This window comes from Saimiri boliviensis, chromosome 3, assembly GCF_048565385.1.
Source record: "Saimiri boliviensis isolate mSaiBol1 chromosome 3, mSaiBol1.pri, whole genome shotgun sequence".
NCBI lineage: Eukaryota > Metazoa > Chordata > Mammalia > Primates > Cebidae > Saimiri > Saimiri boliviensis.
Window position 1 is genome coordinate 178,102,088 of NC_133451.1, and position 26,386 is coordinate 178,128,473.

Below are 26,386 nucleotides of genomic sequence, written 5' to 3' on the forward strand. Positions count from 1 at the left end.
GAAAGCATACTATATGCCAGGTAAACAATGCTTTTTAAATGTACTATTTAAATCTGTATTATTATTATTCTCATTTTACAAAGGAGGAAACAGGCACAGAGAAATTAAGCGACTTTCTAAGGTCACACAGGTACTGAGTGGCTGAGCTAGAATTCCAGCCCAGATCTGCCTGATGCCAAAGTCCACGCTCTTAACCCCTCAACTGCACGGTCTGCCGGCCTCACCCTGGGTTTTTCAGTATCATCAGTGTTGCTCTACAGTCTTGGCACTTGTAGTAACACTTCTTTCTCATTGTCTTCCCTTCCTTTTTTCCCTCTGTTTACAAGGGTTTCTTTTTTTGGCTAGTGGGCTTTGGGTAAGATTACATTTATTTCCTAAAAATTCATTTTTGGCTAATGGCAGTGGCTCATGCCTATAATCCCAGTGCTTTGGGTGGCTGAGATGGGATGATTGCTTGAGCCAGAGTTTGAGGCTACAGTGAGCCATGATCATGCCATTGTGCTCCAGCCTCAGTGACTGAGGAAGACATTGTCTCTAAATAAGTTAAAAAAAAAAATTTTTTTTTTTTTTGAGACAGAGTTTCCTTCTTGTTGCCCAGGCTGGAGTGCAATGGCACAGTCTCGGCTCACCGTGATCTCGGCCTCCTGGGTTCAAGCAGTTCTCCTGCCTCAGCCTCCCAAGTAGCTGGGATTATAGGCATGTACCACTACACCTGGCTAATTTTGTGTTTTTAGTAGAGATGGGGTTTCTCCATGTTGGTCAGGCTGGTCTCAAACTCCTGACCTCAGGTGATCCGCCAGCCTTGGCCTTGCAAAGTGCAGCGATTACAGGCATGAGATACTGTGCCCAGTGCATTTATTTTTAATTCTGACAAATTCTAATTGTATACATTTGTGGGATACAAGGTGATGTTCTGTGCATGTAGTATGGAATGATCCAAGGCAGCTCTTCAGCAGCTCACCTTCATTTAGTGACTTCCTCAGTTTGTCAAGCGAGTTTAAATGACTGGAGACTACTGACTGAGCCCTGAGGCTGGCCTGCTGTCTTCAACTCTGTACACTGGCATTGTCCGTGAACGCTGAGTCAGTCCTTCCCCACTGAGAACTTTTCCACATGGGAAAATGCATTACTTTAATTTGAGGAAGACACTAAGCAGACTCATAAGTGTAGTTTTACGTTTATGTTCTTCTGTTCTATACATTGGCTTATTCCAGTAACAATTTAAAACATGCTAAGAAAAATGCCTTGAAATTAATAGCAGGGCCCCAGTATTGGCAAGTACTTACGGACCACGAATAACTCCATCCCATAATATAGCCCAGCCTTTCTAGGGCAAAAGAGGAATAAACGACCCAACATGAAGAAAAATTTTGGATTTTGTTAGTTCTCCACTATTTTTTTTTTAAACATGCAGAAAGCTAAACTAAAAGCTAGGATTTGTTAATGTCAAAGAAATGCACTGAAAATAAAATAAAGGAAAGAAAAGGCCGGGCGCAGTGGCTCACACCTGTAATCCCAGCACTTTGGGAGACTGAGGTGGGTGGATCACTTGAAGTCAGGAGTTCAAGATCAGCCTGGCCAACATGGCAAAACCCCATCTCTACTGAAAATACAAAAAATCAGTTAGGCATGGTGGTGCACACCTGTAGTTCCAGCTACTTGAGAGGCTAAGGCAGAAGAATTGCTGGAACCCAGGAGGTGGAGGTTGCAGTGAGCCGAGATCATGCCATTGGGCTCAGTCTCAAAAAAAGAAAGAAAAAAAAGCAAGTTCCACTTTTGTTTCTTCGTATATATCAAATATGAACACAAATGTTAAAACACAACTTCTTAATTGTGATTTAGACTATTTTTCAGGGTGATGGTCATGTATTCATTAAAAAATTTAGAACTTCAAGAATGTGCATTAAATAGAAGCTTTTCATTAACAGTGAAGAGTTTGCTGTCCTCTATCACAACCTGATTAGCTGGATAATTTGTTTTCATTCTTAATATTATTGAAGAAAAATATATTTATTATGACCATGGAATATTAGAAAATAAACCTTGAACAAACTTTACTTATTTATTTAGAAACAGAGTCTCACTCTGTCACCCAGGCTGGAGTGCAGTGGCGCAGTCTTGGCTCACTGAAACCTCTGCATCCCGGGTTCAAGTGATTTTTGTGCCTCAACCTCCGGAGTAGCTGGGATTACAGGTGCATACCACCACACCTGGCTAATTTTTGTATTTTTAGTAGAGACAGGGTTTCGCCATGTTGGCCAGGCTGGTCTCAAACTCCTGGGCTCAAGCGATCCACCTGCCTAGGCCTCCCAAAGTGCTGGGATTACAGGCATAAGCCACTGCACCCTCGCCACAAAATTTAATTAAAAGTTTGTAGTGTTATTAAAATTATTTATATACTTTCTGATGGTAAATATTTTCTTCAAAAGCAATAATATGAAATGATACAAAACGCTCAGATTCTAAAGATGACTTCTAGAGAAAACTGTTCATTTTACCATGCCTTTTTTTCTTTTTGAAAGTGTATTATTTATATGGCTTTTGCAGACTTAGTAATACTACTGTCATACATCGAGCTCTTAAGGTACAAAATAACTTTTTATTCATTTTTGTATCCCCCTATATCCAGCATAGTGACTAAAATTTATAACGTAATAAAAAAGAATTTGCAGGCTTGAATTGGCAACATGATACCCAGCAGCCTCCTCCTAATTTCTGGGAAGGCAACTGATTTTTTTTTTTATCCTAAGTCGAAAGGCAAATACAAGAGAAAACGTTTTGATGGAAACAGATAAACCTGAATACTCTCAAAATGATCACTGTCTACACTTGCACATTAAATTCCACTGATGGGTTTCTTTTTAAGTATTTTACTTTGTGGAGTTTTCCTTACACAGCCTATGCATACCACTCACACTCTGTCCTTTTCTCCTTTATGTTCTTCATATAATCCTACCTGGTTATATTATTTGTGTATTTGTTAATTGCTTATTTTTTACCATAGGACTTTGTCCAGTCTACCACTGCACCCCCATCAACCACATGGAAAGTTTGTATATATTAGGCCCTTAGTAGTATTTGTGGAAGGAATGAAATCTGCACCAGAATCAATCCTGTAGAAGAACACCTGATGGAATCAATATTCATGAAACAAAGAATTTTTCTGTCCTCTGAAACCAAGAGGGACGTAGAATTTGGAAAAATAGTTTCATACATCAAAGAAACTTCTTAACTTCACCTTTTACTTAAATAGTTCCTCTGTCCAAATGCCTGTAAGCACCAGACACAGAACTGAGCCCAGACCTATACCCTTCTTTACCTGAGGGTTTGCAGCCATAACTGTGTAATTCCCATCATCATCTAAAGTGGAGGCTGTGGTATGGAGGGAGCAGGTCCCATCGAGATCTCTTTGAATGGTGTAGTGATCACTCTTTGGAGAGATCTGCTTCCCATCTTTAAACCAGTAGATCTGTGAAAGGAAGCAAAGATGAAAGATTAAGAGTTTGTGACTCCTACTCTATCTGGAGGACTGCAAATAGTAACAGTGTGGTTTATAGAGCTGATCTGAGTTTTCATGTTTTTAAACAAAATACCTGAATCAGAAATTTATTTTTCAATGGAAAAAAAAATTTAAATTCTAGTTGACTTTTGAAATTATATACCCTCCTTTTGTTTTTTACAAAATAGCACTTACATTCATATATTATTTATATGCACGGATATATATTGAATTTTGGCAATGATTATTTCCATGACATGGCATTATAGGCATTTTTCTTTTTGCTTCTTTTTTCAAATGTACGGGGAATTAAAATGTATTGTGTATAAAATAAAGGTAAAAAGGTTGTTTTGGAGAACAAAAGCAGACCTCAAACTTTGATCACTTCACTGAACTGTGTTTGACAAATAGAAGAGGGTGGTAGGGAGGGAGGTTACGACTAAGGATTGCTGGTGGGTGGAACACTACTGCCTCATTTCTAGGCCAGGAAGCATATGATCAAAGGTTAAATACTTGTCCCCTCTTCCCATTATGTTAAAGAAAACACAGTAGTATTGAAAAGTATAATAATTTTAAGATATATAACTGAGTTGATAAAAAATTAAATGTGGGCCAGGTACAGTGGCTCTTGCCTATAATCCCAGCACTTTTGGAGGCTGAGGCAGGAGGACTGCTCAGGCCCAGGATTTCAAGACCAACCTGGGCAACACACTAAGACCCTGTCTCGACAAAAAAAACAAAAAAACAAAAAAAAAACTAGCTGGGTGTGGTGGTGCAATGCCCATAGTCCTAGCTATTTGGGAGTCTGAGTCAGGAGGATTGCTTGAGCCCAGGAGGCTGAGGCTGCACTGAGCCATGATCATACCATTGCACTCCAGCCTAGGTGATTGAATGAGACCCTGTCTCAAAAGAAAAAAAGTGAAAAAAGTAAATTTTGATTAAATAAAATATTTTAAAGTGGTCCAGAGATCCTCCTTCCTTCCCTCACTTTTAAACAAAACCAGTTGTCCATGATGTCTGAATTCTATTTTTTTTTTCTTTTTTTTGAGACAGAGTCTTGCTCTGTTGCCCAGGCTGGAGTGCAGTGATGTAATCTTGGCTCACTGAAAACTCCGCCTCACAGGTTCCAATGATTCTCGTGCCTCAGCCTCCAGAGAGTAGCTAAGACTACAGGTGTGAGCCACCATGCCCAGCCAAGCTCATTATTATTTTTGATTTAAGTTATGAAAACATAGTTGAAAGACAGACCCATCATAATGAATCAGTGCCAACAGCCCTAACCTGGCTGAGGTGCTGAATTAACAGCTATATTAACCCACCTCCAGATTTATTACAGAAGCAAATAAACCTTTCCTTTTTGAAGCCACAGCAAGTTCTTTGTTGTCACTTTTTGTTCTTTGCAGCCAAAAGTATTCCTAACTGATTCCTAACAAAATAAATATACTTTAGACCCTTTTGTTGTTAAAACAAACTTCTTCCTTAAGGTAAATCAGTATGTAAATTGGTAACATAAACTAGCATTCAAATGCAACTGTCTGTCAAAGTATTTGAATCTTAAAAATCTTTCTGAAACCTCCATTCTAAGCAAGGAAAAGACTAGAAATGTATAGCACTAAATAAATGCATGAATTCTCAGGATGATGACTGCTGTAACTTTTCAAACTCATATTTTTCAGATAGCTCCAAATTTATAGAAACTCAATTATTAAACTCTAGAATCTAAAAAGTAATCATCAACAGGACTAGTAACTTTCAGCTCTAAAAATTAAATTATGTAAAGTATCATACTTCATAATTTTCATACTCTTTTTAGTGGTTGACTCTTTTTTTTTTTTAGATGGAGTCTAGCTCTGTCACCCAGGCTGGAGTGCAGTGGTATGATCTTGGCTCATTGCAACTTCTGTCTCCTGGGTTCAAGTGATTCTCCTGCTTCAGCCTCCTGAGTAAATGAGATTACAGGTGTGCACCACCATGCTAAGCTAATGTTTGTATTTTTGGTAGAGATGGGGTTTCACCATATTGCCCAAGCTGTTCTCAAACTCCTGACCTCAAGTGATCTGCCTGCCTCAGCCTCCCAAAGTGCTGGGATTACAGGCATGAGCCACCATGCCTGGCCATGGTTGACTACTTCTGATAGAACGGAGAAGGTGTAATAAGTATACAACTTGAATTATTTCTTTCCTTTAATTGTATTTTTGACTTCCATTATACTTGGCATACAACTTTCAAATAAGATCTAAGAAATATTTCCAAAATTTTACCAAGCCTACTAATGGAGGGAGAAATTTGGGAGGGCACAAGAATGAGAAGAAGGTAAATTAGAAATTATTTTCAATCTTCCTATGGCTCAACTAGAATAAGCATGCCAAAGGAGGAATAAAATATGTTAAGACATAAGCCTAAAAAACCTGTATTTCTTTAAACATAAATATTCCATACTTTAACAGTCCTAATGTAATTTATATGGCATATGCCAGAGTAGACCTTTAATAGATCAGAGAGGGAAGAAAAAGGATGGAGAGGATGAAGACTGAGTGAGAGAAAGGAAGGATGAATGAAGAACATTTAACAATAAAAAGTTTAAATGATTAAGTCTCTAACAGCTGTGAAACATTTAAATTTGTATTAGGAAAAAAGTACAGTTATGTTAAAAACAAAAGCTCATCTTTCAAGTTAAAGTTGTATTTTGTAAGAATCAGTCATCTTAGAACTCGATCAGTGATGTTAAGCCTTGTGTAAGGTTTGAATACGGAATCTTTTTGTGAATATTTTGGAAGTTCAAGATATGATTCGTTGTTGAATTTCATTCATAAACTACAAATTTATTTTATTTATTTTTTTTTTTGAGACGGAGTTTCGCTCTTGTTACCCAGGCTGGAGTGCAATGGCACGATCTCGGCTCACCGCAACCTCCGCCTCCTGGGTTCAGGCAATTCTCCTGCCTCAGCCTCCCGAGTAGCTGGGATTACAGGCATGTGCCACCATGCCCAGCTACTTTTTTGTATTTTTAGTAGAGACGGGGTTTCACCATGTTGACCAGGATGGTCTCGATCTCTTGACCTCGTGATCCACCTGCCTCGGCCTCCCAAAGTGCTGGGATTACAGGCTTGAGCCACCGCGCCCGGCTACAAATTTATTCTTAATACATGCCTTTGATAACGTGGTGTGAATACACAGCTACTGTGCAAATTATGCCAAGAATATGGTAAAAAGTTTTCTATAACAATGGAGTTTACTTTAAAAATTCCATTTTATTAGAAAGTAGATAGGGTTTGAAAATTCAAGGCTATTTTCTTTGATCTTTGACTTTGAGGTTGCAATTGAGTCTTAAGAAAGAATTTGATGGTAAAACTTGCCATAATGGGAAAACAAAACAATGCATGGAACTATAGGAAATTAACACCTAAAAGTGTCAAGTGTCTTTTTTTGTCACTTTCTGTTCTTTCATTTTATGCCACAATGAAGCTTTTTATTTCGCTGAGCATATTACTCTATGCTTATATAATAAATTTGCATTTTTGGTACTATCTTGTTCTTGTTCTTTCATTATAGTTTCCATTCTTTTAAAAATTGTTTCAATCATTTTAAAGTTATTTTAGAGGCCTCTTAAGATTGTTCAATATTGTGCAATACTTGGCCTTCTGTTTTTCTGTTTCTTGTGCTATTGATTCTTAATACGGTTTGGATGTCTGTCCCCTCCAAATCTAATGCTGAAAGGGGATTCCCAGTGTTGGAGGTGGAGCCTGGGGGGAGCTGATTGGATCATGGGTCTAGATCTCCTATCAATAGGTTAGCACCATCCCCTTGGTGGTAAGTAAGTTCTCGCTCAGTTAGTTCACAGGAGATCTGGCTGTTTAAAAGTTTGGGACCTTCCCTCCACCACTTCTATCTCTTGCTCCTACTCTTGCCGTGTGAGTCACCCTCTGCCCCTTTGCCATGATTGTAAGCTTCCGGAGGCCTTACCAGGAGCAGATCCTGGTACTATACTTCCTGTATACCATGCAGAACTGAGCCAATAAAACCTTTTTTTTTTTTTTTTTTTTTTTTTAAATAAATTACCCGGTCTCAGGAATCCCTTTGTATTAATGCAAAAACAGCCCAACAACTCTCCTCATGGTTATTTCTTCACATATTATTACCTTTATATAAGGCCAACTTTTTGCTTGCTTCTAAGAATTTTGATCATCCAGGTCTAAATTTCACATTAATTTCTCAGCTTTTGGCTCCCTATCATGTGATAGTGTAGTTTAGGGGTTCTAATTTTTTGCCTTTTTTAATTCTTTTCACTCAAGTTCTAGGGAAACGTGTACTCCTGTTTGTTGCTTTGCTGGGCTAGTAAACAGTTATTCTGGTCCTTCCTGTAAAGTTGGGGCAGCTCCTTAGCCAGCATTTCCAAATGTTTGTATGGAAAGGACTCCCATCCAGGTCGGTCTAGTCCTGCAATGCCATCATAAGTTTCTATTATCCATTCTAAACAATATTCTTCACCCCACCTCCCTCTTAATATAAGCAGTCTTATTTTTGTAGATTAAAGACTGGAACAACCAGTGGTGAGTGTTGCTTCTCTGTATGGTACAGAGCACTGGTTCATATGCAGACCTGGCCACTCACCAGCTCTCTGACCTTGGAAAGTCAGCTCACCTCACAGAACTCAGTCTAGTTACTTGCAATTAGGACTAACGATAAGGAATAAATCTATAGGTGTGTGAAGGGCTCCCTGTTGGTTATTCTGTACTGTAGTCTTCAAATTCAAACTCCACTCCCCCAACCACCCTTTTCGGTTTCTAATGCCTCCTGAAGATGGCCCAGAACTTCAGAATATTAAACCCCTTATATCGTGGGTATTGAGAAAGACTGTTTGTATCTCTTCCTCCTACTGGCATGCTATGTTTTGGACGCTAAACTTTTCCTCAGAGAATGACTCTTAAAAAGCCATGTTCCCAGCTCACCTTTGGCTTTGGATTTCCAGCCACTCTACATGTGAAAGTCACGGGCATTCCCTCAAAGATCTTGTAATGTTTCAGCTTCATCTCAAAGAACGGTGCTGTTCCATTTTCCACAGGCACATCTCCATACTGAACTTCATCCCCTGATTCATCCACAGGAGACCTTTCTAGCCTGTACTCGATTTCACTGATGAGTCTCTGTTCACAGCTGGAGACTTTGTATTCCTATATCAAGGAGAGTTTAAGTTAGCAGACACAATCCCTTCTGACAAAGTGTCCATTCTACCCCTGTCCCCAATAAGGCACTAGAAGACTGGTATTTTTACCATAGAGCTTAAAAACACAGTCTGAGCCCAATTCAATTCCATATGAAACAAAAAACATCTGGAAGTGAGTTTATATGGTATTTCAGATTGTCTTCAAAGTCCTATCATCCAAAAAGAGGGTGGAGAAAAGATGAATATTTTTTTCCTTCTTTTCTCTCAGGCAAGGGGAAGGAAAGGGAAGGAAAGAAAAAGGCAAAAGCAAAGGTATGTATTCCTAAACTGTTGCTAACAATAAAATATAATGGAACGCTGATTTCCTTCTGTAAAAGCTGATGCAGGGTGGTGCATCTCTCCAGAAGGCTAACAGTACATGTGACAAGCAGCTGCCATATTACATACAATTTTAGCAAAAGAATAATGGAAAAAATGGTACCATGTTTTGTTTTTCTTATTTCACCTATAACAATCCCTGTCTTGCAGGGGCCTCCTCCTCAGCTCTGCAGCTGTTAGGAACCCACCATCTTTAGAAGAAAAAATAGGACTGACAGTCTAGTCAAAATTTTGCTTAAGAAAAAAAACAACCTATCAACATTCCTGTGGTGATTAAGGTGGATCCTACAATTTTCTTGCCTATACAGTGCAATAAAGACCCGGTACAGTGGCTTATGCCTGTAATTCCCAACACTTCGAGAGGCCAGGGTGGGAGGACTGCTTCAGGCCAGGAGTTTGAGACCAGCTTGGGCAACAAAGTGAGACCCCATCTCTACAAAAAAATTAAAAAAAAAAAAAAAAAAAAAAAGCTGGGCATGGGTACATGTCTGTTGTCCCAGCTACTTGGGGGGCTGAGATGGGAGGATCGTTTGATCACGGTAAGTTGAGGCTGCAGTGCACTGTGGCTGTACCGCTGTACTCAAGCCTGGGCAAAAGAGTGAGCCTCCGTCTCCAAAACAAAAAGAAAAAGTGCAGTGAAGACAAGGCAGCCCATGTAAAATATTCCCCATTTAATATTAAATGAAAGATAATTTTAACTATGTTTTCTCATAAAGAAATTACTCAGTGTTTAAAAAGTTTGTTGGTTTGAGGGAAGAAATACAACATAATAAATAAAACTTCAGGAATTATAGCACAAGTTATTTTGCTTCGTCTAGTTGCTATCATATTAATCACTTGAAGAATCAGCACTTTTTCCTATAGAAAGGTCTAACAAATGAAAAACTTTTCTTGATTTAATGTTCAGAGTATCTAGCAATTGGATCCAGCAATTTAATCCAGAATTAAATTCAAGCTGGAGGCCAGACACTGTGTTGTGGCTCATGCCTGTAATCCCAGAACTGTGGGAGGCCAAGGTGGGTGGATCACCTGAGGTCAGAAGTTCGAGACCAGCCTGGTCAACATGGTGAAACCCCATCTCTGTTAAAAAATACAAAATTAGCCAGGCATATTAGCATGCACCTGTAAATCCCACCTACTTGGGAGGCTAAGGCAGGAGAATTGCTTGAACCTGGGAGGTGGAGGTTGCAGTGAGCTGAGATCATGCTATTGCACTTCAGCCTGGGCAACAAGAGCAAACTCCATCTCAAAAAAATAAATAAATTCAAGTTGGTAAATACATGACAAGAAAACTCATGCTGCAGTCATTTTGTACATCTGACATTAAATGAAACAGATACTGGCCATAGCATTTATAATTAATATACGGCAGAAAAGACAGACACATGTAAAACAGAAAGAACAGAAGAAAATAGACACAGTGAAAGACTTTGAAAGGAGAAGAAAGGTGAACAGCTTAACCTTTTGACCATCCAGAGGACTCCCTACAGAAGCATGAGGAGACCCAATGTCCTGTAATGGTAGAAAAAGAGATGTGAAGACTAATAACAGAAATAGCAAGAATGCAGCAAGATTTCCAATTTTCCTTAAGTGAAAGCTTTGTGCTAGCAATACTGAGCACAGCAAAACTTTCAGATTCTGAAAGATGACCCATTTCTCAAAAGACATGAGCATTTACTTGACCCTTTACACTTGTTTTAATACTTTATTTTCTCTTGAGACTGTATCTTCAAACTCCGAATAGAAGCAACAGATATTATAGAGCAGCTCACATCAAATCCACGAAGTGACTTTTTTTGGTGGTAGCAGGGGAACAAAAATAGCGTTTTAGTTCCTTCTGCTGATTAGTGATTTATAGCTATAGATGGTCCCCAACTGTAGTTATCTTAAAAATATTTTTAACTTTATAACGGCGTGAAAGCAATATGCATTTGGTAGTAACTGTACCGTGAGTACTCACACAACCATTCTGTTTTTCACTTTCAGTACAATATTCCAGAAATCACATATTCAACACTTTATTTTTAATAGGCTTTGTGTTAGATGATTTTGCCCAACTGTATGCTAATAAGTGTTGTGAGCACGTTTAATATAGGCTAGGCTAGGTTAACCTACGATGTTTGGTAGGTTAGGTGTATTAAGTGCACTTTTTTTTTTTTTTTTTTTTTTTTTTTTTTGAAATGGAGTCTTGTTCTGGCTGGAGTACAGTGGTCTGATCTCGGCTCACTGCAACCTCTGCCTCCTGGGTTCAAGTGATTCTCGTGTCTCAGCCTCCTAAGTAGCTTGGACTACAGGCACACGTCACTACACCCAGCTAATTTTTGTATTTTTAGTAGAGAGATTCTACACATAGGTATTTTATTTTGACTAGCTATTAAGAATAAACAGTTGACCTTGAACAACACAAGTCTGAGCTGCATGGGTCCACTTATGTGTGGATTGTCTTCCTCTTCTGCAACCCCTGAGACAAGCAAGACAAACCACTCCTCTTCCTCCTTCTCTTCAGACTACTCTAATTTAAGACAAGGAGGATGAAGGCCTTTATGATGACCCACTGCTACTTAATGAATTGTAAATGCATTTTCTATTTCTTAAGACGTTCTTTGAAACACTTCCTTTTCCCTAGCTTATCTATAATACATATAACGTATAGAATACGTGTTAATCAACTCTGTTATCAGTAAGGCTTCCAGTCAACAAGAGGCTGTCTATCAGTTAAGTTTTTGAAGACTCAGACATTGTGTGTGGGTTTGTAACTGTGCATGGGGTTGGATGGACCCCTAAGCCCTGTCTTGTTCAAGGGCCAACTCCAATGGGAAATATTCACTAGCTCTTTCAAACAGTGTCAGTGGAAACGTGTTTCTCCACACAAAATTACTTTGCATAAAACACAGGACAGGAAAATGGAAACGTAGTGGAAAGGAGAATAATTAAGAAGATAAAAAGAACAGGTATCACTGATGGAAAGAATTCTCTCAGCCACTTAACACAGTGTATGTTCAATAAAAATTAGTGTATGTTCAATTAAAAATGTTAATATTGCTTTTCTGTGACTTGCCCACTACTCTCCACAGAATGAATCCCAAGAACAGTGTCCATAAGGAAGATGGAAAAAGGGGAATAAATGTTAGTCTAAGAAGTCCAGAGCAACATGGTACCTGATTAGCTGTTTCCTCTTCTGGCTCCTGAATATTGAAGACAGTTCCACTGTCAGCACCTAGCAGTCGACGAGCTATTCTTTCTTCATATGTTAACCTCTAAACAAAGTAAGCCACAAAAAATACAAAATTAGAAAAGAATCACAGACATACATTGCCTTATGAAAAAGTATAAAACAAAACACACGGGAGCGATTTTCTGTAACTTCTCTCTGCAGCTTCAGACACCTGCCTGTTTCTTTTTCTTGCTTCGGCTGCTCTGCCTTTTACCTGCCTTTCCAGTAGCAATGGCCTAATCCAAAGAGCCACCAACTGGTACAGCACGAATTTAGAGTGAGCAATAAGCGACAAGGCAGAAATCGCAGAGAAAAGATTTGTCATGTCCTCAACGAAAAACATAGAAAAAAAGATATGTAAACAGCAAAATACAAGTTAAAAGTTATTTTTATAGCCATCCATCAGCTTCAGAACAAATAAAAAAACAAAGATACTCAAAAGGAGAATGAACTGACCAAAAAGAACAGAACTGGTATCACTAATGGAAATAATTCTATCAGTCATTTAACAGTGTGTGCTCAGTAAGTGTCCGCACATACAAGGAAGATTTGGATGAGCTGGCAATGGTGGTCCTGCCTGCTTTGGGGTTCTCACCTCTAAGAGCATTTTCCAGGCTGCTATATAACATAGCAGATTGGAGGCAACTATCCTAATCCCCAGAGAATGATGCACACGGCCGAAGCAGCAGGAGGATTATACAAGACACTTGCCAAAGCTAACAGCCTCACTTCGCGACTTGACTCAGATGCAGACTGCTTGCCCATCAGGCCAAGAAAGTGAGTGTTCTTCTGTCTTGCAGCCAGCACTTTGGAATTGACTCAGAACATTTTAGCTACGCCATTGTTATATGTAAGAAATGCCAGCATTTTTGTCTGACTATTGGGGTGATACCTGCTCTTCAATACTCATTCTAAAGTGCCTTAGACTTAAGGGTCTGGAGGGAATTTTCAGACACCATCTGCCTCATCAGGGGCATTTGATAAGCAAGTGTTTGATTAGAAATAGAGAATAATTGGTAAGGTGGAATCTAAAAAATATACAGAAATTATTTCAGATAAACTTCCAAACTTCTAAATATAAATGCAAAGTTGATTGGAAACTCTCTAGTCAGGAAGATATGTTGGGTAAATTTACAGTTTCCAGTCATTGCTGGTCTCAGTCCCAGCTGAAACCAGGAAGTGAAACAAGTCAAGTTCTAAATGACAACTAGTCCTGCAGGTCAGTTATTTCACTTAATAACGAAAGGGCAGAGGACGAGAAGAGGCAGCGGTAGGAGTCTCAGTGTTGCATGAAGCATCTGAGTCCACTGCTATTATTAAATTAATCTTCTCACACCTACTAAAAATCAGTGAATTCAGTTTTCAAAGAGTCTTAAATACCTGATCTCTTAAAAAGCTTTCCTAATCTTTTCATGGAGAATTGTAACACATCAAAGGCAGGGCTGGAGTGTTTTCTACTCTGTTTCGTGTAAGCAGAAATATCAATTTCACATCTATTCCTTCACCAGAATGCACCTGCGACCACTAGAAGCCAAATTTACTTCACAGTTTTGTTTCTAAGTCACTATGCCATGTGGCTATAAAAGCCCTTGTCTACAGATGCCAAAAATAAGAGAATAATATATAATATTAGGACAGAGTTTAGAATGCCATTTTCTACAAAGGGAAACCTTACTTGTCATTTTAAGCTCTCAAATGTGGATACCCGTGGAACTTATTCTTATTCACTGCTAAACAGATGAATATAAATATACATACAGTATACATAATGTGGGTTGACCAATAGCTTATGGAAGTCTTACCTTAACCAAGAGAATCTTAGTCCATAAGGAATATTGACATGAATAGCCAAAAAGAAAAAAAGCTGGAGGGATGCCTTGCCTGGCTTGAAAAGTTCCCATATGTATTTATTTTAATCTTTTAAAGGCTTTAGTTGACAGAGCCAGGGAAAACTTCCAGAGTATGTACATTTACACATGTAATCACTTTCAGGGAGAAAATATTTTCCCTTTGTGAAAATCTTCTGTATTCAGTGAAATGAGTAACACAAAACTTCATTCAAATTTTAATTTTTCTTAATCAGATTAAGATATCCTATTAAAGTCAGCATTCAGCACCCCACCTCTGCTCTCCACCTTTCTAATCAAGTGTGGCCTCTTCTCACAGTTTTCTTTATCCATGTTTGATAATTAAAATTCTCAGAAAACGGCCGGGCGCGGTGGCTCAAGCCTGTAATCCCAGCACTTCGGGAGGCTGAGGCGGGTGGATCACGAGGTCAAGAGATCGAGACCATCCTGGTCAACATGGTGAAACCCCGTCTCTACCAAAAATACAAAAAAGTAGCTGCGCATGGTGGCACGTGCCTGTAATCCCAGCTACTCTGGAGGCTGAGGCAGGAGAATTGCCTGAACCCAGGAGGCGGAGGTTGCGGTGAGCCGAGATCGCGCCATTGCACTCCAGCCTGGGTAACAAGAGCGAAACTCCGTCTCAAAAAAAAAAAAAAAAAAAAAAAAATTCTCAGAAAACATAATTATAGAGAGCTTTCTACTCTGAAAAAGGTGTCTGAAAGGGAGATTTTATACAAAAGATCCTTTTCTTGTCCTTAAGAGCTAGGCAATTTTTTCCAGTGATAATTCCTTAAAAAAGGTACAGAAGGCTCCTTTCCTTTACCTGCTAAGTCTTATTTTCTAGACTTTTAATGGGGATGCTTTTCCCATCCCCTTAAAATATTCTGGAAAGAGTACTTAAAAAAAAAAAGCATCAACAAAAGAGATTAAAAAACTGATGAGGAAACCAAGTCCAGTGGAGAAAACATCTTATATGTATATTTTACCAAACCTATTTAGGTCCTTTACAGTTTTGGAGCCGTAAAACAATTATTTCTTCCTACAGTTTAGTTGTCTCGCTCTAACCAACCAGAACAAGACTGTGGAATGGCCCTTGCTCTTTCAGATACTGAATCAGTATCTAGTAGCCGTCTGGGAGAAAAGGACAGGGCTTCCGCCATGATTTCTCTAGGGGGGGGTGTGTGTGTGTGTGTGTGTAGAAGCAGTACATACCATGGAACACAATTCTCTTTTTGATACTTTAACTGCAATTCGCTGTTTCTAGGTAGATAACCACTCCAGAGCATACCTTCTCCTTCCCTCCCTCCCTCCCTCCCTCCCCAGTCCCATCAGCCAGAATGAAATCCCTGTGTTCCTTTTTTTTTTATGTATACGATTGGCATTGCTCATTTCTTCCACTCCCAACCAGATATCTGCCCTTCCTTCTTCCTTTCCTTCCCACTCACTCTCTTCACTCTTAGAAAGCTTTTATGCCTAGGAGAAAGCAGTGAAGAATGAATGGAAGGAGGGCCTTTTATTTTCTGTTTTGTCTCTGGATTCAAATCCTTACATTAAGAGAAATGTTGAGATTGAAGGGTAATAAAATACTGTGGCTGGGTGCAGAGGCTCATGCCTATGGCACTTTTGGAGGCCAAGGAGGGTGGATTGCCTGAGTTCTGGAGTTTGAAACCAGCCCAGGCAACATAGGGAGACTCTGTCTCTAAAAAAATTAAAAACTAGCCAGGCATGGTGACATGTGCTGTGGTCCCCGTTACCCGTGAGGTTGAGCTCAGAGGACTGTTTGCGCCTGGAGGTCAAGGATGCAGTGAGCTGTGACCACACCATTGCACTCCAGCATGGGTGACAAAGTGAGACCCCGTCTCAAAAATCATCATGTTGTGGACAACTAGGAAGCACCTAAGTCTTAGAGAAAGGAGGAAAGGCATGTGGGTAGCTAATTCTCCAAGTCCAGGTCCCAAATCTGTCAGTACCGGCTGGCCGTTGTTCAGGAGGTCTTCCTTGAAGCGAAGTTTTCGTTCCAGGTCTTGAATAACAGCATCCTTTGTGCCTTGAATCTCCTCATCAGAGGCTATTCTAGCAGTCCTACTGGCCTTCTTCGGAAAACCGCTGCAGGACAAAAGCACAAGGCAGTCTAGTGAGTTGTCAGACATACAAATCCAAGTCAAACATTCAAGTCCAACAAAGACAGTGCAAGGGGTCAGCATGTCGCTCCCTCTTTTTTATGCTGCATCTATTCCAACTATTATGGAAAGAACCGTGAAAGCTGGTTCAGGCAACACTAACTGGCTCCAGGTTTCAGAGGAAGTTCACATTCCTTAGGGGAGTCTGCCTTAGCGGTTAGGTAAATGCCAAGGATGGGGAAGGCCTGCATCTTATTGTGGTCTTACGGAGGCAGCAACGTAAAGTGAGAGAATGATGTGATTTGTAAGTAGACCTGAGTTTAAAATCTGACCCTACCTCGTATTGTCTGTGAACTTGGGCAAGTTTTTAAAAAATACCACATAAGAATGCTGTGAGGTTGAAAGAAACATATTTTTATCATACTTTTATTCAGTCTTCTGGTCCTTTGTCATTCATTCTTCGATAATAGTGCCTAGCCCATATGAAATGCATATTAAGTCTGTTACCTTCTCTTCCATCCCCTTATATCCTGATTTGGTAAGGGTAGGCCAGTGTTATTTGAGGTCTGTTTTATACAAGAGGGCTCTGGCAGGTCAGCAGGTCCTACAGTGCCTGGTGTTCCAAAGTCTCCTGAACCGCTGGAGATCCCAGGGCTCTTGGGACAGGTGGTATCTCAGAACTTTTCCTTCCAAAGGCAGCAACAATGACCTGAGTTGTGTGAGCCAGGGGTCTCTGGTGCTGGATGACTGATGGGTACGGAATAACTTCTGTTGGTGCCTTAAGCAAGTTGCTTCCTATTTTTCTTCCTTTTCCCTCATAGGGCAGTGGACAAAAATTAATGAGAAATAGAATAGTAAGCCATGGGGAATGAATTGACCTATCACTACCGATATCAACAAACTTAAACTTCAAAAACAAAGTTCGGGTGAAAAAAAGCAAGTCACAGAAGAATAGATACAATATACTTCTATTTATAAACAGGCAGAAGTAAAACAGTCCCCTGCTACATCAGTGGTTCTCCAAGTGTGGTCCCTGAACCAGCAGCATTGGCATGACCTGAAGTTGTTAGGAATGCAGATTTTTGGCATCGCCCTAGACCTGCTGAATCACACATTCTGAGTTGGGGCCCAGCAATCTGTGTCTGAACAAGTTCTCTAGGTGATATATGCAAAAGTTTTAGAAAGAAACCGAGGGGAGCATACATACATGTTAAAACCATGAAGAGGAGAATGATTAACTCAGAAATTCAGGGTAGCAGTTACCTCTCAGGAAGAGTTGTGGATGCAATTAGGGAGGGTTACATGGGGGCTTCAAAGGTACTAGAAATGGATAAGAATTTCATTTTATTAAGCTATACATATACGCTGTATATAGTTCCTTATTTGTCATATATTTCATAAGATATTTCTAAGTTTAAAAAGTTTGCTGCAGGCCAGGCATTGGTGCCTCACACCTGTATTCCCAGCACTTTGGGAGACGAAGGTGGGTAAATCCCCTGAGGTCAGGAGTTTGAGACCAGCCTGGCTAACACGGTGAAATCCCATCTCTGGTAAACATACAAAAGTTAGCCATGTGTGGTAGTGCGCATCTGTAATCCCAGCTACTTGGGAGGCTGGGCTATAAGAATTGCTTGAACCTGGGAGGCAGAGGTTGCAGTGAGCCGAGGTCACACCACTGCACCCCAGCCTGGGCGACAGAGTGAAATGCTGTCTCCCGCCCCGCCGCCCCCCCCCCCCAAAAAAAACCCAAAAAACTTTACTGCAAATGTGCCATGGCAGTGTGTGCCTGATGTCACTTTACTGATCCAGTAGAAAGCACCAGTAAGGCTAAGAATGCACCTAAACACTGGTTTCCCCATTTCACCCACCAGTGCTGGGAATAAAAGTCACTAAGTCTGCAGCAGAAACTCAGATGTCAGGACCCTGTTCCCGGCCCTCCTTAGTCACGACTCCATGCACTCCGGAGGCCTATGCTCCGGGTCTCCCCAACAGCCGCCCTTTCGTCTTGGCCACGCCCCTTTGTTTCCCTGCTGAACTTTCCCTGATTTTGCTGGGTGTTCACCCTTCGCTGTGCTTATAGAAAGTGATCTCCCTCCCCAAACTCAGGGGGTAACTAATGTACATCAATTTAAATGGTCTCGAGCCCCTGGAGAGTGAGTAGCTTGGCTAAAGACATGTGAGATAGCCCGGGCCAATGCGACTGAGGTAGTGGGAGGTAGTGAGGTGCTCTAGTTAAAATTCTCTCACACTAAAAGGAAATGGAAGGAAGAAATGCCCCTCTTCTTTCACTGGGTCTCACTGTGCAGAAATGTCAGGCCAGAAGCGGTGGTGTTCACTCCGTAACTGTAAGAAGAGAACCCGTACGTGCCAATGATGATAGACTGCAAAGACCGAGAGTACCTGGGCCCTGCTGTCTTAACCTACCATGGGACTGCGCTACCCGCGACTTGTTTCATAGGTCAGTAAACTCTGAGCGTTGAATCTCCCGGGAGTTGAGTCTTTGGACACCTACGGTGGAAAACATGCTAACTGATTAAAACCTGCTTTTCTAGGTTCGTCCCTTTTAGTCATTTGCCCCTAAGTTCAAATAAGATAACACTACACTTCGCAAACTGATTTTGATTTTTAGGAAAGTGGGCAATGACCCCGAGACATGTTGGCAGTAAGAACTGCAGGAGTTATTTATAACTTCAGTGTTTAGTATCATGCAATCCCTTAACAAACATACGCAGAGTTTGCTAGTTTTCCTGAGCCTGGAACCTCTCTCCCTCCCACTCTTTTACCTGGGTTATGTCGTCGTCAGTCTTCAGTGTAACAGCTCCTGGGAAAGGATGTCCCTAAGCCGTCCCATTGCTTATTGTGCCATGTTTGTTTCTTCATAGCACTCACACTCTACTATTGCTTCTTTCAAATGGTCTCTCCCTCACGATGGCTCCTTTGTTCATCACCGTGCCAACAGACACTCAAACATTTCTGGAATGCGTGAATGGATGCACGGTCTATCTCTACTTCTGATTTCTCTCTCCCCTCCCTCCTCAGTCAAGAAAACTTGTGCCAGAGCCATGTGAAATCAGATCACATGTAAAAAGTCAGGCTCAGAACAAGTAAAAATTACATAATTTTGGAAGGAGAGTTCTCTGCATTTTACTACAGCCTTACATCTGAGAACTAAAGAGCTAGGTACTGAAGCCACCTTCAAGGTAAACTGAAGACAACTGGACAGCTAGCTCTCTGTGACATCAGCAGGGGCTGGGAGCACACACGTTCCCATGATCACTGTCAGCCTGTGCAATGCTCACCACTGCACAAGCACGTGTGCTGAGCAGCCTTTGATGACAGAGGTGCCACTGTGCTTCTCCAGGTAGACTACGCTGAGAGCTGTGTTCTCCGCACAAATGAGAAAGCGGGGGCGCGGGGACTGGAAGGTCAGAACGGGCCGTCTAATCTGGAGGAGCAGAGAACTGGTTTGTGAGAGGCAGCCACAGTTCTCTTAGACAAGGAAATACCTGTCTATTCACTGTAGAGTAAGTCCTGTTGGGAAGCATTTCTCAGTATATTTGCCTCTTAAAGGGACTTGGAACAACTGCTCTAGAACATTCCAGTCGTCACTTTCGTTTGTATCTCTGCCACAAGGTAACTTATCCTTTCAGAGGATACAATTCCAGTTTGTCTTCGGCCCAAGTAAAAACCTATTCTATCTTTCTTTTAACAAGTCAATTCACCTAACGTATTACCAGCATTAAGGGCAGTTACTTAACTCCTAATTTCCCACAACATTAAAGACATTTTCCTCTTTACTTACAGAATTTAAGGTGCTCTATTTTCTTGGTTCTAAACAATTAGCACAGAAATAAAAATCAATGAACTGAAATATTTTTCTTTTTATGGACAGGGTTTCACTCTGTTGCCCAGGCTAGAATGCAGTGGTGTGATCACAGCTCCCTGAAGCCCTGACATCCTAGGAGGTTCAAGCAATCTTCCTGCCTCATCCTCTAGGCAGCTGGGACCACAAGTGCATACCACTATGCCTGGCTAATTTTTAATTTTTTGTAGGGTCATTTTCTCCCTATGTTCCCTGCTGGTCTCAAACTCCTGGGCTCAAGTGATCCTCTTGCCTTGGCCTCTCAAAGAGCTGGGATTACAGGCATGAGCCACTGTTCCTGGCTTTAATATTTGTTTAAATGTCTAATAGTGATTAGACAAATATTTATTAAGCATTTAGCACGGCACAGTGCAAGGCCAATACATCTGTACAAATCCTGTTAAGCCTAGAACAGAATAGTTGGTTTGTAAGGTGAGTGATTGTTAATGCCTGATGACATACTTCTACGTATTAAGATTTTATGCACAAAAATGAAAGAATATATAAAAAAGCTTCGTCACTATAGTCTCAATACTAAATAGTTTTTGCTTCTTAGTACATTTAATTGAAGAACTGTAACATTAATTGCTCATATCTTCCTTTACTGATCTTACCTGTTTTTCTGCAAAGAAAAATGAGACAAAATTAGAATTTGGACTAATTTATATGTTTGTACATACATACATAGGTGGCAATGGGAACTGTAGGTTCTTTACCGAAATAGCTCCTGGAAGAGGACCATTTTAGCAGTGGTGACATATGCATTATTTGGTGCTTTGGAGATGACAGCATGTACAAATACTTGCCTCTGCACTTGGAATGGTGATCACAGTCTACTACTTAGTTTGTGTTGCATTCATCCTTGAAGGCTATGAAAATTAGATTCTGAACCTGTGCTGTTAGGCCACCTCTGCCTCCTACTAAAATGAATGTGTCCAGCCCATTGAAGATTCCCTTCAACAAGCATGAGCTCCATGACACACTGCATTGCAAATCTGGCTTTCTGCAAATGTATGTGGCTGGAGATCTGCCAGTCCTAGTGGTCAGTGCTTGAAACTGAAACTTGGCGGGGCGGTGGGAGGAGTAAGATTCCAATGGGAAATTATTTACAATGACTAATATTTGAACATTTTAAACTTACAAAAACGGCAGTTTCATAGAGGCTCTACGGTTTAAAAATACAGAGCATTTCATGACTTTGTGTGTCATCCTTGCACAGAGGCCAGGCTCATCTTCTCTGTCTCATTTCAATTTTAGTATATGCACTGCTGAAGTGAACACTCAACACTATTTTACGTGAGGTGGCAAAGGCCCCCCCAAATCCTAAAGGATGGTCCTTGATCAAAGAGGCTAATAACCAAGTTGGGGAATAAGTTAAGGTGGTACCAATTCTAGGTGCAATGGGAATAGAAAAGCAGCAGAAAACAGTGCTGGCTAGAATGACTGCAGAAGAGGCGGCAAGTTCTAAGACAGCCTTGAGTGATGACGAGGGCGTAGGCGAGCAGAGTGGAGGAGGGGAAGAAATTCAGAGTCAGCATGAAAAAAGAAACAGACCTGAGAACCTGTTTTTTGTTTTTTTTTTTTTTCCTAAACCACTTAAAAGCTGTGTGGTTTGGGCTAGTTACCTAATGACCGTATGTCTGAGTTTCCTCCTTTGTAAAATGTGGGTTTTAACACCTTGTATCTCAGAAAATCACTGAGTTAGAACAGTGCCGGGTGTAGTAAAAGTGGATGTGAAATGGCAGAAGAAAATACCCAGCATGGAAGTGAGTCACAGAGACGAGACTGGCCGAGGGAAACAGAATGAAAGACGGGAAGGAGTTTAAAAAGATGCCAAGAATTCTTGTCCAGAATTTCCAAGAATGTGCAAAAAGCCCTTACTGTTTGCCTTCTCATTGTTCAACTCTGTTCCAGGTGCTAGAAATATAACATTGAACTAGGTCATGATAGTTAGAAAAACTGTGTTTTTATGGTGAATACGGCAGAGAGAGATGAATGGAAGGCGAGACATGTCGGAACGTGGTAAAGTCAGTGAAGTGCAGAAGTATGAGGAGAGGACCGTGTCAGACAATGTGGCCGGTCAGACTTCTGAGGTGACTACAGTGGAAGTCACCATAGAAAGTGGCTGGCTACGGGAGACCTACAGGGAGAGCCTGGCAGCGCAGAGGCCCCACGACCGGAACAAGGCTGGCAAGGCCAACGGATGGGCAGTGTGAACCCTGAGGAAACAGGGATGGAATATGGCTTTCTCACACTCATTCTCACATGGAACATCTGCTGTTTTCCAGAGAGCATCTCACTGGACTAGTGTAATTTAGAAACACTTTACGACATTGTGTTAAAAATTGAGGACAAGGATTAGGGGTAGCATGCAAGGTGGAGCTGCAGATAAAAGCGGAGTGTCTTGAAAGGGGAGGCATGAGGAAAGAAAAGCAATGGTAAGTTTTGAGGCAAAATTTTGGACACTGAGTTTGTTTTCCTACAAAACTAATGCTGTGTTAGAACTTAATTAAGATGGTTGTAGTTTTGCTCCCTGAAGTGACACCTTCTTTTGATAAATGAAGAGCAGCAAGTCAGTAGGAAATAAAGAGTGGTGACAAAGATATGATCTTTTTTGATGGTTTGCACGATTTAAAAAAAAAATAAAGTAGTATTCAAAGTTAGTAGTTACTGAAACCACAATGTTTCACAAAAATCCATACTCAGAGGCAAACCTTAACCAATGAACAATTCATAACAGGCCTCCACACTAAATACTTCATTGTATACACACTCAGCCCAACTGTACAAAACACATTACTTACTGATCTGTTTACTCTGGCTTTAACAGTAAGTCATTTGTCATTTAAAAATAGTATTCACGTGGTTGGGGTAAAAACATCTAAAACGTATACTCAAGCATCTGGAAGGTAAAGTCTTCCAGATTCAATCACCACCAAATCCCAGGAGGTCTCTTTTTTTGGCTACTGAATAATCTCGAAAGCATCCTTCCCTTGACATGCTGTTTTAGGTCAATTCTGTCAGCAGATTTCAGAAACTCAAATTTCCAGAGTACAATACTGATTTAAGAGGGAAGGTACTGGAATCAGAGAATTTTTTCAGCCATTTCAAGTCCTCTTATTCTACTCTTCTCATATTCAGTGAAATCTGATGGTAACTAAATTCCACAAAATTTCAGAGTGAGCAAAGTCATTAACATGCTGGCATTTAGATATCACTTACATTCAAGAATGTAATACATTCATATATAAAAGAGCCCTACATATACAATTCTATTTTTTTGACATATATTCATATGTCAATTCTATTTTTCTTTTACTGAATTGTATGGTGAAGCAAATGCTGTTAAAGTATAAAAGCTCATATTTAAAGGAAAATAGATAACTTTATTCTAATATCAAATTCTCCTCACGTTATATTTTGGGTTCTTTAGAAAAGAATGACAAAGCCGTGTGGGTTACTTCTGTTCATTCATCTGTACAACCTGGTACACAGCCTACAGGTCTGATGCTGAGCTGCCCCAGGGCAGAGACGATTCAACAGAATAACCCAGTCATGGCAGATTCTGGAGGCCTCACCTACTAACGTGCTGGTCAATACTTGCCCAGGATTGGATACAGCTTGGTAAGATACTGGACAGGAATGAACCCAATAATAACACCTCCAACCCCTTCAGGCCAGAGAATGAAAAGCCATCCCCCTACCCCTGGCTGTTTTTTGAAAAATAGAAGAAAAATAGGAATAATGAGATGTCTGCAGAGTACACTGCAGTTTGTATCTGTGGGATTCTTTTTCACTGGTTACGATCTAATCAAGGCCTTGACTTGAAAAATGTTTAAAATGCCCTGTGTCATAAATCTTAAAGTACAACTAAATTTGTTACAAACTTTTCCTCGACTTGGAGGATTCTGATTTGCTGCTTCTAAAACAGTTTTCTTTAATCAAGAAATGTTAGACATTAGCTTTGAGATGAACCTAAGTCATGCTATTCTCTCCTTGCTGAGGCTTTTCTTCTGGAACCCTGGGAAATCCCGTCCCTTCTTGAGTAACAATGATGACAGTGTCCCCACCTACCTGCTTCCTATCAGGGAGAAAGAGTGACAATGAGATAATGTCCATAAGGAGCTGCAGCCTATATAATAAAAGCTCCTGTTGACACATGCTCTTATTGTGACAGACATGGGGCAGCATTTGAAACCAAAGCCCTCCTTCCATAAAAGTGGCAGTTAAGAGCACAAACATTGTGGTACTGTGGCTGTGTGGCACTCCCTCATGAGCATGGATTCCAAGAATGTGAGGGTGGCAGAAGAAACAGTACCAGTCTGCTTCCAGGGATGGGTGTGATGTGATTTACCCTTCGGCCTTAGCACTGTGGCTCAGAGACTGGCAGAGGCAGAATTGCCACACTCTGCCTGTCAGCTCTGCCAGGTCTTCTGGGTTCCTAGCATCTCTTAGGGCGATTTACTATGTGGAGAAACATGGTTACAGCAGTGGAGGCTGTAACACCAGCTTTACCAGCAACAGTGAGGGGAGAATACATTAATTTCATAAAAGTGCAAACAGATTTCTCTCTAAGGCATGCTCTCCTTACTCCCTCCATCTAAAAGAGCTGCTAGTCAACTTAGTATTGTGTCTGTCAACAGCTTTGAGCAGAGCAATATTTTCTCTGCCAGTGACCCCGGTAAGTTTGAGGAAGATGTAGCAGATAGGGAGAAAGGCAACTGAGGAACTAACTATGTTGAGAAGTTCCCCAGACCTCAGCCCACCAACAACCGCGTGCTGTTGCTATGAGCTGGAGAGAGAGGCCCACTGTCTTTAGCCTCAGCTTTGTGGTTTATCAGTGACATCCATGACCTTTGTTCCCTGCTTTGACCTCTGCCACCCAAACTTATGAGTAATAGACCTTATCTCCACCGACTGTTTAGAAACTTAGTACTTACTTAACCTTCCTGTCTACAGATTAAAATGAAAACAATGGGAAACAAACAGAATAAAATAGCAAGTATGCAACTGTGGTGATTAAGAAAACTAAGAGGGTCTGGGTGCAGTGGTTCACACCTGTAGTCCCAGCACTTTGGGAGGCGGAGGCAAGCAGATCACCTAAGGTCAGGAATTCGAGACCAGCCTGGCCAACGTGGTGAAACCACACCTCTACTAAAATTACAAAAATTAGCTGGGTACGGTGGCTCACACCTGTAACACCAGCTCTTTAAGGTGGCAGAGGCATGAACTGTTTGAACCTGGGAGGTGGAGGTTGCAGTGAGCTGCAGTGAGCTACAGTTGCACTACTGTACTCCCGCCTGGGCAACAGAACTAGATTCTGTCTCAAAAAAAAAAAAAAAAAGAAAAAGAAAAAGAAAAAAGAAAACTAAGAAACTAAGATATTTAAGATTTTGGTGAAACAAGGCAGGTGAAAAAAACCTAATGAATTTCTACTTCATTGAGTCATGTGTAATCAATCTATTTGCTGGTACCTGATATATATGGCAAAACCATCCAGCTAAATAACAATTCTAAGTGAAACTGAATATATACATCTTACAGTAACTTGGCAGTTCCTGCAAGTTCCAGGATGCCAGTCGTGGCAGCCCTGAAAGGGACACAGTCTTTGGCAAATGATTTGGATGATGATGATGGATAAATCGTCACATTTTTGTTTTTAATTCAGAATGCAAATGACGGATCCCATCGTATGCCAGAGGAAAAACATGTTTCAAAAGACACATTTCTTCAAGTGTGTGTGATTTAGCAATAGGAAAATTCCTTGAAGACAAAAGGGTAGCCACCTAGTAATGGCTTACTGGGCTGGCATGGAGCTAAAACTCTGTAGTCCGGTATTGCCACTTCGATGTCAAAGCACACTATCTTTGGGTACAGTTTTCCATGACCACAAAATCAGCATGACTTCTCCATTAATTTTTAAGAAACGGCAGGAATGACTGGACTCTTGTGGTAACAATTATCAACTATTTTGACTCCATAAAATGAGTCACTGTGGTAGAGGGTGACAAGCTGCTCCTGTTACTTGAGGTAAGCCCCTAAAACTACTTGAGGGTTTCAGAGTCGCTGATCAGCACAAACTGCTGTTTCTACTAAAAATGGTAAATGGCACAATCATCACCACCTTTGGAAAAGTAATCTTTGATCAAATTCTTTGTGAGAAATACTAGAACAGACTGTGTACAGAGTACTCCTCTCTCTGGGGAGCAAGATTTGGTACCCCTTTAATGAGAGGATGAAAAGGCATCATGAAACAAACTCTGGCTCTTTGGGTATCTCTAATAGCTTCTTTGTACCAAGAT

At 40.7% G+C, this 26,386-nt stretch overlaps 2 protein-coding genes and 1 non-coding gene across 13 annotated transcripts in view; 1 reads left to right on the top strand and 2 right to left on the bottom strand.

The window, feature by feature from the left end:
* The window catches only part of CBR4 (carbonyl reductase 4), a 137,010-nt gene that overhangs the window by 89,035 nt on the left and 21,589 nt on the right, over nt 1-26,386 (top strand). Inside the window, exons 5-6 of one of the 5 annotated variants that reach the window (XM_074396995.1) lie at nt 8,932-8,975; nt 12,116-25,460. The exons of 2 other annotated variants lie outside the window; for them this stretch is intronic. In XM_074396995.1, coding sequence (XP_074253096.1) covers nt 8,932-8,975; nt 12,116-12,142 — 71 coding nt within the window. In that variant the 3' untranslated portion in view covers nt 12,143-25,460. Of the gene's footprint in view, nt 1-8,931; nt 25,461-26,386 lie in introns of those variants that run through there. 2 more of the 5 variants (XM_074396994.1, XM_074396998.1) reach the window with 2 other exon arrangements.
* The window catches only part of PALLD (palladin, cytoskeletal associated protein), a 449,105-nt gene that overhangs the window by 18,686 nt on the left and 404,033 nt on the right, over nt 1-26,386 (bottom strand). For 4 of the 7 annotated variants that reach the window (XM_039479030.2, XM_039479027.2, XM_074396992.1 and 1 more), the window contains 4 exons: nt 16,073-16,208; nt 12,200-12,298; nt 8,449-8,670; nt 3,320-3,469 (listed from right to left, as the gene is read on the bottom strand). In XM_039479030.2, coding sequence (XP_039334964.2) covers nt 3,320-3,469; nt 8,449-8,670; nt 12,200-12,298; nt 16,073-16,208 — 607 coding nt within the window. Of the gene's footprint in view, nt 1-3,319; nt 3,470-8,448; nt 8,671-10,502; nt 10,554-12,199; nt 12,299-16,072; nt 16,209-26,386 lie in introns of all 7 variants that reach the window. The other 3 variants (XM_039479028.2, XM_039479026.2, XM_074396991.1) reach the window with 1 other exon arrangement.
* Nucleotides 21,259-21,361, bottom strand: LOC120367836 (U6 spliceosomal RNA). Its single transcript, XR_005582110.1, has one exon. It is a non-coding gene; the product is annotated as a U6 spliceosomal RNA (small nuclear RNA).